At 40.5% G+C, this 12,758-nt stretch overlaps 1 protein-coding gene across 2 annotated transcripts in view; it reads right to left on the reverse strand.

The window, feature by feature from the left end:
• RRAGB (Ras-related GTP binding B) overlaps nucleotides 1-12,752 on the reverse strand; it is a 26,482-nt gene extending 13,730 nt beyond the window's left edge. The window contains exons 1-5 of one of the 2 annotated variants that reach the window (XM_005885038.2): nucleotides 12,377-12,752; nucleotides 11,449-11,482; nucleotides 7,393-7,492; nucleotides 3,027-3,110; nucleotides 1,055-1,121 (exon numbers count right to left, since the gene is read on the reverse strand). In XM_005885038.2, coding sequence (XP_005885100.1) covers nucleotides 1,055-1,121; nucleotides 3,027-3,110; nucleotides 7,393-7,492; nucleotides 11,449-11,482; nucleotides 12,377-12,468 — 377 coding nt within the window. In that variant the 5' untranslated portion in view covers nucleotides 12,469-12,752. The remainder of the gene's footprint in view (nucleotides 1-1,054; nucleotides 1,122-3,026; nucleotides 3,111-7,392; nucleotides 7,493-11,448; nucleotides 11,483-12,376) is intronic. The other variant, XM_005885039.2, reaches the window with a different exon arrangement.
• Nucleotides 12,753-12,758: the final 6 nt, after the last annotated feature.

Genomic DNA, 12,758 nt, shown 5'->3' on the forward strand with positions numbered 1-12,758 from the left:
ATGAATAAATACATATAAATAAATGGCTGTGTGACCTTAGGAGATGCATAATATCACTGGACTTCAGCTGCCTTATGTGTAAAAATGACAATAACATCTTATTGCCTAAAAGTAAGAGACTTGGACTGATTTGGCACAGATTACAGAATTGGAAGCAATGGTAATGAGGAAGGATTTGTATGGAGAAATCTGCTAGGGTGCTAAGTAGTCCATCTGCTAGCAACAGTGGAGTCATTTTCTTATGGAATATTTGGCTATTTTGTTGTTGTTTTTAACAGATACTCATTGAGCACCTATTCCATGTTTGGTTCTATGCTAGGAACTGGGAAATGCTGAGCTAACAATGACTTTATTTCGTGAAGCATTTGGCTACGTGTTTTTTAACATATTATCTTACTTAATCATCAAAACAACCCTATGAGTTGGCACAATCATTATCTCTATTGTATGGATGAAGAATCTGTGGTTCAGAGAGTTTAAGTGATCAATGCAAGATAACAGCTAACAGGGCTGAGATACAAATGCTAATATAACTCCAGAGCCTAAGCTCCTCACCAGTACACTACACATCAGCTGAAGATCAAATGGCCATAGGGTAGGGAGCAATACCGGCATACAAGCATAGTGAATGTTCATTTGTGATGGGATATTTGAGAACTGCCTTGGCCATGAGAGAAAACACTGTCTCCTACTCCTTCCACAGTGGAAAGATATGTGCTCAGGTCTTATGTATAGTGCTTAGACTGCCTGGAGATAATTAATACATAGCCCGGCCTGTGTAGCTCAGTGATGACTCTCATCATTGATGTTTCTCTCTCTCCCCTTCAGCCTTCCTCTCTGAAATCAATAAAAAAATCTTTTCAAGTCAGGGATCTTGATTTAATCAAATGCCAATCTAAATAAATTTTTATCCAATGTATCTCTTTGGAAGGCAGCTATGCTCACTGCTATACCACCAACACCAACCAATGTGTCTATTATGAATGACAGTTACTCTAGTATTCTCCATGCTGATTACTGCCACTGGCCTCACAAGTAATCAGATGGTACTTACCCACCACAGTCCCACAGGTTCAACACCAGGTTTCCCAGAAATCGAACATGGGAATGTTCTACATCAACTGGAAGGTAAATATGACAAATCTAGTAATTGCAGCATGCGAGGCGAAATTCAAACTAAGCAAAGCACTAAGCCCAGGATTTAGAAGGACCAAAGTGGAGTGAAATGCTCAAAGCCACAAGAAGGTGATTTTCAGCTTAGTAGCGTGGTTTAGTGGCAAGGTGGCACCCCGATTACCCTGCGCTACAGAACTGGCTCTCATGTGAGTCGTTTTACTTTTTAGTAGTTTAGTGCTTAAAGCAGAAACAACTGCCAATTAAAATACTAATGTTAAAATCTCAACATGTAAGACAGAGACATATACCATTTAATAGCGCTTCCCTGACTCATTTACCCCTACCAAAGCCCTTCACAAAAATTTTTTTAAAACAAACAAACAGAAAACGCCCCAAAAACATACAACATAACCATATTCACTCCTTCTATTGATTTCCTTATTTTTATTACTGACCCGACCAATTCCACATTGGGGGTGGTCATTTTTGACTCCTCTGTCCACATTCATTCATTACTATCCTTTGTAATCTCTCTCAATTCCCACTCCTTGCTTTATAACCTGCCACTAACATTAAGGAAGGCCCTTCCCTTCTCAAGCCTACACAACCACAATAGCTCCATTATTACCTTCCACCAGGAAGCCTTACCCCCTTTATTTTACCCTCTAGGCTACTGCCAGGTTCATCTTCTTAGCACTACTTTGAACATGTCACTCCCCATTCAAAAAACTTACAAAGGCTCCTCTATGTCTATAGGGGGGCATTCAAGGTCCTTCAGAATGTGGCTTCCAAACTCCCTTTATATTCCCCAATGAGGCACATTAATAATGCCTTTTGCTCCAGTCCAATCTGGTTTATTCATAGTCCTCCCAAACCCCACTACCTCCCCAACCCCCAATGTACCTTACATCAGGGGTCGCAAACTTGCTAATAGGGGCCAGGCCAGTAAACATACAAGAGCAAAGTTAATCATTTCTGAAGAGTAAACATTTACCCAAGGGGTCGATGGCGTGAGTGGCAGTTACTCGGCTGTAGCTCATTTGCCATGCAGGAACATGGGTTTAGGATTAACAGAGTTTTCAATTTTTCGATCGTAGTGGGAAATCCAGATTTTTATGGAAACACTTACGTGTTGATAACTAATTCCAATTCTTAAAAAACATTGTACAGGCCAAACAAAACACATCTACAGGCCTTTTCCAGCACACAGGCTGCCTGTTTGCGACCTCTGCCTTACGCTTCCCTCCCACTCCCTCTATACTTTGCCTACTCTGTCCATCTGCCTAAAAAGTCCTCCCCACCTTTCTTGAAGAGTTAGATTCATCTTCTAAGACCCGACTAAAACCCCCACTCCTCTAAAAGCCCTACCTGGCCACCCCCACTTACCGTCATCACTCCCTCTGAATTCATTCAAACATTTACTAAGCACCTACTCTCTGCCAGGCACTAAAGGTCACAAGGAGGAAAAATAAAAATTCTTATCCTGGAAATTTTTCAAAGTGTAGCAACTATCACCTTTACAATTTATGTGATAGTCAATCAATCACACAGTGGTATTTCTTCTATGACTAGCTCGAAGCTGTTGCTTAAACTGACTGCTAACTTTTGTGCAATTTTAGATTCTCATAAACTGGATCGTAAGCAGCAGAGCATTATTTCTTTAAATGGACACTGGAGCCAAACAGTTCGTAGTTCTACCTCTCTGTGTGACCTTGGGCAAGTCACTTAACCTCTAAGTTTAAGTTTCATCTTCTATTAAAAAAGCTGGGAGGCAGACTACTGACCTCACAGGCTTACTGTGAGGATTAAAGGAGCTATCATACATAAAGTGCCTGGCACATAGTAGGTGCTCAAACTACCTCCCTTCTCCCCTTTACTTCCCCCTCCTTGGAAAAGGAATCATATCTTACATGTCCTTGTATTTCCAACAGAGTCTACGAGAGAGTAGGTGCTCAAACTGCTATTAATTTGAAGACTATGTAAACGGTCTAGTACTAAAAAAAAATGGAAAGAAGTGCTACTGAGAAAGGGAAAGACAATAACAAAAGAAGTGACAGGATTCAGTGACTGTTTAGATATGGAGCACATGGAATAGAAATCTGGTTTCTATTCCCCATATCACAGATATTGTTCTCATTGACCAATGGCCTAACTGCCAAATCCAGTGGACTTTTTAGTCCTTGTCTTACTTTCTATAGAATGACACTGTTGACTACTCTCTTCTCAAAAAATTCTCTTCTCTCAGCCTCTGATATCACATCTACAACCTCTTTGGCAGATCCTCCTTCATGGGCTCCTATTCTTCTTTCTGTCCCTTAAATGTTAGAGTTCTTTGGGATTCCATCTTTGGTCACCTACTCTTCTATGTATTCTCCTCTTAGGCATGCTAATCTATTCATATTATTTTATTTTCCATTTGGATACTGATATCTCTAATGCAGATTTCTCTCCTCCCTTTCTGAATCATATATTGGACATCTTCACTTGAATAAACCACAAGTATCCCAAACTCAACGTTTGCAACTATAATTCATCATCTCCCCATTCTTCCTATAAAATCTATTCCTCCTTCAGTCTTCTCCATCTCACGGAATGTAACCAGTTGCCTAAGCAAAAACCTTAGTTTCATCCTTGAGTCTACTCTTTTCCCCACCATTCCCCCCAAACCTATCAATCAGCAAGTCTTATTGACTCTACCTGTTAAATACATCCCAAATCCATTTACTTCTCATCATATCTATGACCACCACCCTAACCCAAGTTAAGCCTCCATCATCTTTTACCTGGTCTACTAAAATTGTTTCCTGATTGGTTAACCTGTTTCTACCCTTGCCTCCCCTAACCTATCCCCCATATTACAGATATAACAGTCTCTCAAAAATGCAGATTTTTATTCCAGTTTTCTTTAAAAATAAAAAAAAAACATTATCTCTGTATAAGTCTATATATGTATGATTGTATACACTCAGGAAAAAAAGGCCTGAGAATGAGGAAAGGAATATACTTTCTACACTTCTATGATGTTTGAATTTTTCACAAATATTATACTCTTGTCATTAAAGTTGAACATTAAAAATGATAAAATATTACTGTTACTTTCTGTTTAAAATTTTCTAGGGGCTGCCCTCTACTCTCAGTTCAAACTACCTGGCATGGCTTATAAGGCACTTTATGATCTAAAACCCACTTTTTGCCTCTCTCTTTAGTCTCATAGCTCTCCTAGTCTTCCTATCCTGCTATTATAAGAGCAACTGAAATGAACCAAGAACAGTACTTTGGGAAATCACATACATTTATGGGGCAGAAAGAAAAAAAATATTCTTTAAAAAAGAGGGAGGGCTGATTAAAGATAAAGGAAGAAAACCAGGGTAATAAGGCATTAAATAAAAGCCAAGGGAACAGAATTTTTGAGAAGATCGGAAATCTCGGAGCCGTCAACAGTGTTTTAGAATAAAATACTTCATAATCATATTTTCATTGACAAATTTACTCTTCCAACACAAACACATTTTAACAGCCCCCTAATAAAGTCATTATTATCACCATTCTGTATCCTTACTTCAAATTTCAAAACAAGTAGACTCTAAGTTTAACAAAATCAAACTGGACTTTTTCATCAATGACAATCTAGAAAAAAACACTAAACATTAAAGGTGATGTAATATATTTGACGTACTCTTTTACTACTTTTAAAGAAAATTTTAAAAGCTGCATACAAAAGAATAGCAGGTAAAAATCAATGTATTTTTAATTAGTCTATAAGTTAAGCAGTAGAACCCAATGACGAACGAACTAGTTAATAATACACTAAATCATGAAGGCCAACACAATATTTTAAAGTATAACTGTTACTACCTTTAAGGAAATACAGTAATTGCTAACAAAGTATTATCAATGAAGGTCCCGCTTGAGATATCCTTAAGGGCAAGAGCTCTGTCCCATTCACAACGCCAGGCACACAGGAAGCTCTGGAAAAGCACTTGTTGAATAAACGGCCTGCTTTGATGTATATGGAGTCATATAATTTGCAACATACTGTTTATAACATTTCAATGATGCTGCTAGATTTTAAAACTATTTTAAGTAGCTCCAATAGTTCTGAAATTTGGATCACAAGACTATTCACTAGACTTAGGGTAGTACGTAAAATCTGCTAATTCCCTAAAAACAGAAATATTAATTGGACGAGAAAAAAGGTGCTTCAATGAAATGTACAGAATTTAAAAGACGAAGAGAAAGAAGTCTTCCAAGAATTGTGGCTGTTGCACAATGAATGGAGCAGGAGCACAGACTGACATTCCAGCTCTCATGCTTTCGAGTTGAGTGAGCTGAACTCCTGGGTCACACTTCCTTCATCTATGAAAATGAAGTTAATATAAGGACTAAAGTAAATAAAATAGCATACAATAAACATTAGCTTCCTCTAATCTACTAAAACCGTGTGATCATTAGGCCCAGATATTTAACTTGGAAGAACAGGAATAAATTAAAATTTGGCAAATCAAGACAGGGAGGAAACTGGACAGGTACTTTCTAGAAGGAATTCTCTTGAGGCATGATAGGCCAAAGGACCCTGTCCTGACCAAAATTTCTGATGGACTACTTAGCTAAAAACTAGAGGAGATGTTTATCCAGTGTACGAACTGTACGAAGGCTAGGAAGAATAAGCAACATATCTGATGAAAGAATTAAAGATAGGTTCTACCCTCTTTCCTACTGATAAGGAAACTGAGGCCCAGTAAGATAGCGATTTTTGTGCTGGACTTCACAGTTAACAAACACTGGGTTCAGGAACATGCATGGGCTAAAATGAAAGAAACAATAATAGAGGTAAGCATTTATTCTTAGGTTCAAATTATTAACTGCAAAAGAATCAGGAGAATACGTGTTTTGATGATAATATATGTGAAAAGAAATTGGGTGTTTTTGCTATGACTCAACATAATGAAAGTCACCCCACAAAAAGAGAGCCAAACGGTGCTGCCCAGAACATGAGATGTGACAATTCTATGTGCCCTGATCAGGCCACATCAACATTCGAGTCTTAGCACTTTAAGAAAAATGTAGATATGTTCAAACAAGTCCTTAAAAATCCTTCAAAATGATGTCAAGTGAGGAACAGATGGAGGAAGTGGAGATGTTTGACCTCTGGAAGATAAGACTTGGGAGGTAAGAGATGGCTAGGACTGATTGAGACATTTATCATACACAAATATTTGTAGAGGCTCAAGAGAGCGGAAAGGGGACCAGCCAACAGAAATAAAGGGAAATAGACTCGAAGCTGTAACTAAGAAATGGCTTTCTAAACATTAGAGCTGCTCCAATTGAGAGTCTATACTACACGCCCAGCACAGAAATGAGGTTCCCTTCTCCTTTGTATCCTAGCATCTGGAACATAAGGTGTTTTTAAAATGTTTGTTTTCTCAAAACCACAGTAAGATACCTTATGAAGTAGGGGGAGACTTGTCCCTGAAAGTGTTCAGGATGCTAGAAACCCACATCAGGAAATCTTTAAAAGCCAGATAAGGGCAATGGCTTCATCACCTAGAGGCCAAGGACCATGACAGGATCCAGCAATGCTTGGATGCTGCAAAATGAAATGGCATTACAGCCTAGAGACAAAGGGGTCTCTCAGGAGCGTGGATCCACTGGCAGCCCAGTGAGCCTACACGAAGAAGCCAGATTTAACATTCAAACCATAAAGGGCAATGAAACGTTTCTCAAGTCAAAGCCAGAACTCCAGTGAGAACATTCATGTGTATCCAGGAAGAGAAACAGCAGAGCACAGATTAGGTTAACCTCCCCCTCATAACCCCCGGCCCCCAGCAATTTACCTTTTAATGAAGACTAAGAACTAGCAGCTGCTTAAAAAAAATCTTAGGCGATTTTATTGTTATGCTTGTTAATACCTATCAATTAATTTCCTTTTACATAACAGTTAAAAAACGAACACCTGCCCCCCCAAAGAAAAAAAAAACAACACACACAAGAACAAACAAAAAGATCCCTATGCTTGTTTAAGAAAAAGCAGGGTAAAAAAGAAGTTGCACGCGGGCATCCCACTTGGTAAGCAACCTAGAAAAGAACCACCCAAGAGCGCAAGCAGTAGTAGCCAGAATTAGGCCAAACACCTCTGCGAAGAAATGCAAACAGGGAAAACATGCTGCAAAACAAATCTTTCAACCTCTGCATGGCCAAGTTACTGCAACCAAGTGTGTTATGCGGATCATTAATAGTTAAGATCACCTGACTTTACAATAAGATAAAACATCTTACTTGTTGCACCAAGTCGACGAGTGTCTCTGGCAATATAATTTGCAAAGATAATAGATCTCATGCTGGTCTTACCAGACCCACTTTTACCCATCAATAGCACCTAAGGACAAAATGGGGGGAAAGAATGAAAAGAAGTTAGCAATCTAAAGCAAATCAAGTCTACAGGGATCTCTCTCTCTCCTGTACTTGATGTTTTCCGGAAGTAACGGTACCAACAACCTGGTGCAGATAATGGCAACTAATTCCTCAACCATCTGTAAAGGCAGAGATACCCAGAATTCCAGGGCCCAGATGCGTAGCTGTCATGAGTCACACATTCCCTTGGCAACAGAACTGCAGTGAGTTTATTATGCTATTAGTATACACTATCATGTATTCAAAACTATGTTAATACCCGGCCAGCATGGCTCAGTGGTTGAGCATCCCGGTCAGGGCAAATGCCTGGGTTGTGGGCTCAATCCCCAGTGTGGGGTGTGCAGGAGGCAGCTAATCAATGATTCTCTCATCACTGATGTTTCTATCTCTCTCTCCCTCTCCCGTGCTCTATGAAATCATTAAAAATAGATATATTTTTTAAAAACTATGTTAGCGGCCGAAACCGGTTTGGCTCAGTGGATAGAGCGTCGGCCTGCGGACTGAAGGGTCCCAGGTTCGATTCCGGTCAAGGGCATGTACCTGGGTTGTGGGCACATCCCCAGTAGGAGATGTGCAGGAGGCAGCTGGTCGATGTTTCTCTCTCATCGATGTTTCTAACTCTCTATCTCTCTCCCTTCCTTTCTGTAAAAAATCAATAAAATATATTTAAAAAAAAAAAAAAAAAAAACTATGTTAGCGACATAGCAACTTGAGAGGAAACTGAACCCTGATCTCGAATAATCTAATGTTTCGTGCACTGAACTATAGGACAGGAGACTTTAGTATAACCGAAAGTTTTTCCTCCTGCTCAAGGTCAACCTTTCCATCTCTGCTACCCATCTCATCCTTTCCACTGACCTCCATGATTCTGCTCTGTCTCTTCTTTTTCAATGTCCCATGGCCTACAGCAGTGGTTCTCAACCTTCCTAATGCCACGACCCTTTAATACAGTTCCTCATGTTGTGGTGACCCCCAACCATAAAATTATTTTCGTTGCTACTTCATAACTGTAATTTTGCTACTGTTATGAATGATAATGTAAATATCTGCAATGCAGGATGTATTTTCATTGTTACAAATTGAACATAATTAAAGCATAGTGATTAATCACAAAAACAATATGTAATTATATATGTGTTTTCCAATGGTCTTAGGCGACCCCTGTGAAAGGGTCGTTCAACCCCCAAAGGGGTCGAGACCCACAGGTTGAGAACCGCTGGCCTACAGGATCAAGTCCTTAAACTACCTATAACACCCCCCCACCCCACCCCCTAATCTGGCTTGTTTATTCCTCTGCCCTCATCTTCTGATCCTCCTTGCCTGGAACTTTTATTGTCCAGCCATACTGAACTGGACTGCTCGTAGTTCCTGTCATTGCTCCCAGATCTCCAGGGACCTGTGCACTATGTCTGTTTCACCTTGTACTCTCTGCCAGTAGCTTTCCATTCCCTTTTCTTTCTTCAGCTAAGCTCCACCCATTCTTCAAAATTTGGTTCAGTGACCACCTCCTCAAAAAGCTTATCTGGCCCTGGCCGGTATTGCTTGGTGATTAGAGCATCAGTCTGTACACCGAAGGGTCACAGGTTTGATTCCCAGTCAAGGGCATGTACCTGGGTTGAAGGTTCAATCCCCAGCCCTGGTGTGTGTGTGTGTGTGCAGGAGGCAACCAATGGATGTTTTTCTCCCCCCCCCCCTTCCTCACTCCCTTCCCTTCCACTGTCTTTGAAAATAAAAAATATCCTTGGGTGAGGATTAACAACAAAAAGCTTCTCTGACCCCAATACCCTAGGCTGGCTTAGGTAATTCTCACCTCTGCCCTTCCATGACACTCCTACCTATAGCGCTGCAAAGACCATAATGCATTGCAGTTACCCAATTTTTTGGTCTGAGCTCCTGAATGGCAGAGAGAATCCCCTTGGTATCTTCAGTGTCTAACATATAACAGATGCTCAAAATATGTTCCTCAAATGAATGGACAAGGTATCAAAACAAAGGTATTAACAAGCACGTCAAACTCGCGGCATGTGGCCTACTGGCCTTGAGTTTGACATGCTTGGTATAAAACAAGCAAGTTATTAACAATGAGAATTGTCCAATGGAAAGGCTGGCCGCATGACAGTGAATAACCTTCCTGTCAAGGTCAGCATTTAACAAAGACAGAAAAACACCTGTCAGAGATGCTATAGATTCTTGCACTAGAAGGGAATTGGATGAGGGGAATTCTAAGATTCTTCAAATTTATGAAACACAGTTCCAATCACCTTGCTTTTCAAATGAAGGGAGGGGTACATGTTCTATCTTCAACCCTAAAATAATGTATAAAAGTTCCTAACTGCAAATATAGGGAGTATTAATGAAAGTACACTGCACTCAAGCTCAATTTAATCTAGTTAGCTATATAACTTTATCGCACTAAGGAAATGTTACTCACGAGCCAGTCTAAAATGATTAAAAAAACGTTTTTTTCTTATTCATGCACAAATTTCTGCTATTTTCAGACAGCCTTATTAATAACTTTAGACAGGCTCATCAAGAACATCCCCTTAGCAAAGTGGAGTTTTTTATACAATAATTATTAGATGAAGTTAAGCCTAAATATGATAAATTTCTTTCTTTTTTAAAAAAATAATTCTTTATTGTTGAAAGCATTGCATGTCCCCTTTTTCCCCTATTGACCGCCTCCAGCCCGCTCTCACCCCCAACCCCCCCAGGCCCTCACCGCCCCATTGTCTGTGGCCATGGGCCATGCATATTCGCATACAAGGTCCTTGATTGATTACTTCCCACCATCCCTGCTTCCCTCTGAGATTCTGAAATCTGTTCCATGCTTCCAAGTCTTTGGATCCACTCCATTTATCAGTTTATTTTGTACATTAGATTCCACATATGAGTGAGATCATGTGACACTTGTCTTTCTCTGACTTATTTCACTTAGCATGATACTCTCTAGGTCCCTCCATGCTGTCTCAAAGGGTCTTTTGTTTTTTTTTAATTTAAGAAACCTTGCTTCAATTGTTTATGAAAGACTGTGTTAGGTACTGATCGAAGTGCTCTACATGTATTTGCTCATTTAAACTTTCTAACTACCCTATGAGATAGGTAATATTATCACCATTTTACAAATGAAGAACATAAAAGCCCCAGAGGTTCAGAAACTTGCTCCAGAGCTGTGCTCTTATGAATTCTGCCTAAACAGCAAGGTGGGTACCATAGAGCACAAGGGAAAGAGCATTCAATTCCACCTGGAGAACTCATATAACACCCTATAGTGGCCCAGCCGGTGTGGCTCAGTGGTTGAGTGTCGACTTATGAACCAGGCAGTCACGGTTCGATTCCCAGTCAGGGCCCATGCCCAGGTTGAGGGCTCGATCCTCAGTGGGGGACGTGCAGGAGGCAGCCAGTCAATGAGTCTCTCTCATCATTGATATTTCTCTCTCTCCCTTTCTCTCTGAAATCAGTAAGAATGTATTTTTAAAAAGGCCCTATAATGGTAACATTTGAGTTGGGTCCAACATAAATGTGCAGGCAGAGGCCTGTGTATGTATGTGTATGGCTTGCAGAAAATGCAAATTAATTTGTAAATTTGGAGAAAAACAAATTCTGTATGGCTATGATAAGGTGCATAGGTGTGGTAGATGGTTTAGTCAGGAATCAGTTTTTAAAGAGCATTCTATGCCAAGAAGTCCCTTGGATTTTATTCTTATGGGCTTTGAGAAGTTACAAAAAATTAAATGTGTGAATGACCCAGATAGATATTATGTCTCAGAAAAATTAAATTAAGAAGTAAAGAATGGGACAAGAGTCTGGGAGAACATTTAGAAGGTTCCTGCAACAGTCCAGGAAAAATGGTTACACCACATTTTCTGAAGAGTAACTTCTTACCTTCACCTTCATGTATTTGATGTACTTAATGCATCTTACCTTTTTCTTCAAGGCTGTATTTGGCAGTGCCCACCTGCAGATATAAACCATAAGACAGAATTTCCATGATCCAATTGCCTTAGAAATTGGGATTAAAGAAATACAAATCAATACAGAGATGCAAAAGAGCATGTTTAGCACAACAGCTGAGAATGGCTGTGTGTGGGACCTCAGTTGAGTAGAGGCCCTCATTTTCCTAAATTATACAACTGGGTTTATGCTAACCTATCCCCTAATTACATGCTCAGGCGATAGCTCCTAGTTATATTTATTTAGGAATATAAATGAGCCATTAAAATGCAAGATTCCATTTTTCATAACCTTAAATTTTTTTAAGCAAAGTAAACATACACAAGTGCTTTAACAAAGCAAACAATATTGCCATATTTAAATGTCCTCTCTTTTTTTTTTAAGCCAGCCTCCGATTTTAAAAATGTGGGAGCATCTTTAACCCTTCAGCTGTCCTTCCAAGTCATACTTCACTCATTGCAGGCACAAAGGATATAAAATACAAGATTCAATTGCAGATACAAATTGGCACAGAAAGCACTCGCAAGTCCATGATCTCTGCCCAGGCAATACCAACCCTCCCTGTTAGTCTTCTTATCCTCAATATGATGATGCCCAATCTCCTTTATTGATCATCCAAAGCAATTCAGAACCATCACCTCATTTAGAACATACCTCCCAGGGCTGGTATTAGGCCTGTCCCTTCCCCTCCCAAGGGTTTTTTCGGCCCAGTTACCAACCAGCCCTCTTTACAGTTTACCCAGTCGCCAAAAGCATGATACCAATCAACCTTACTAGTAAATAGAAGCAAGTTATTGCGGGTGGGGTGTCCTAATTCACAATACTCTCTTCAGTTAGAAGCTCCCCGCTCCCCACCCCCACCCCCATTTCCAGGTTGGGCATAATACCCTTCACCCACCCAAGCGATCCTTCGGGCTCCCCTATGGGAGGATCCACTCTCGGCCCCAGATTCTCTTTCTCCATCTTTTTCTCGGAGTCAGATTCTTCCATCGTGCAACAAGTCCTTTGCAGTCCCTCCTAAAGCCGCAGTACTGCTTATGTATTCCCCCCTTGGCCGCCCCCTCAGCCGCCTATTCTCAACGCCTGCAGCCCCTCGGCCTGCTCGGCTCTTGCCTTCGCCTTTGTCCACTGGGGGGCTGCTTTCCCCAGTTACCTTTACCACCTCAAACTTGGCCTCAAGGCGCAGCCGAGCTGGCCGGCTCCGAGGCTAAGTGATGCGGTGATGCAAAGGGAAGAAATGGAGGAGGAGCGGGGGAGCGGGAAAGAGGGGTGGGGTGGGG

The sequence above is a fragment of the Myotis brandtii genome, unplaced genomic scaffold (genome assembly GCF_000412655.1).
Source record: "Myotis brandtii unplaced genomic scaffold, ASM41265v1 scaffold889, whole genome shotgun sequence".
NCBI classification, from domain to species: domain Eukaryota; kingdom Metazoa; phylum Chordata; class Mammalia; order Chiroptera; family Vespertilionidae; genus Myotis; species Myotis brandtii.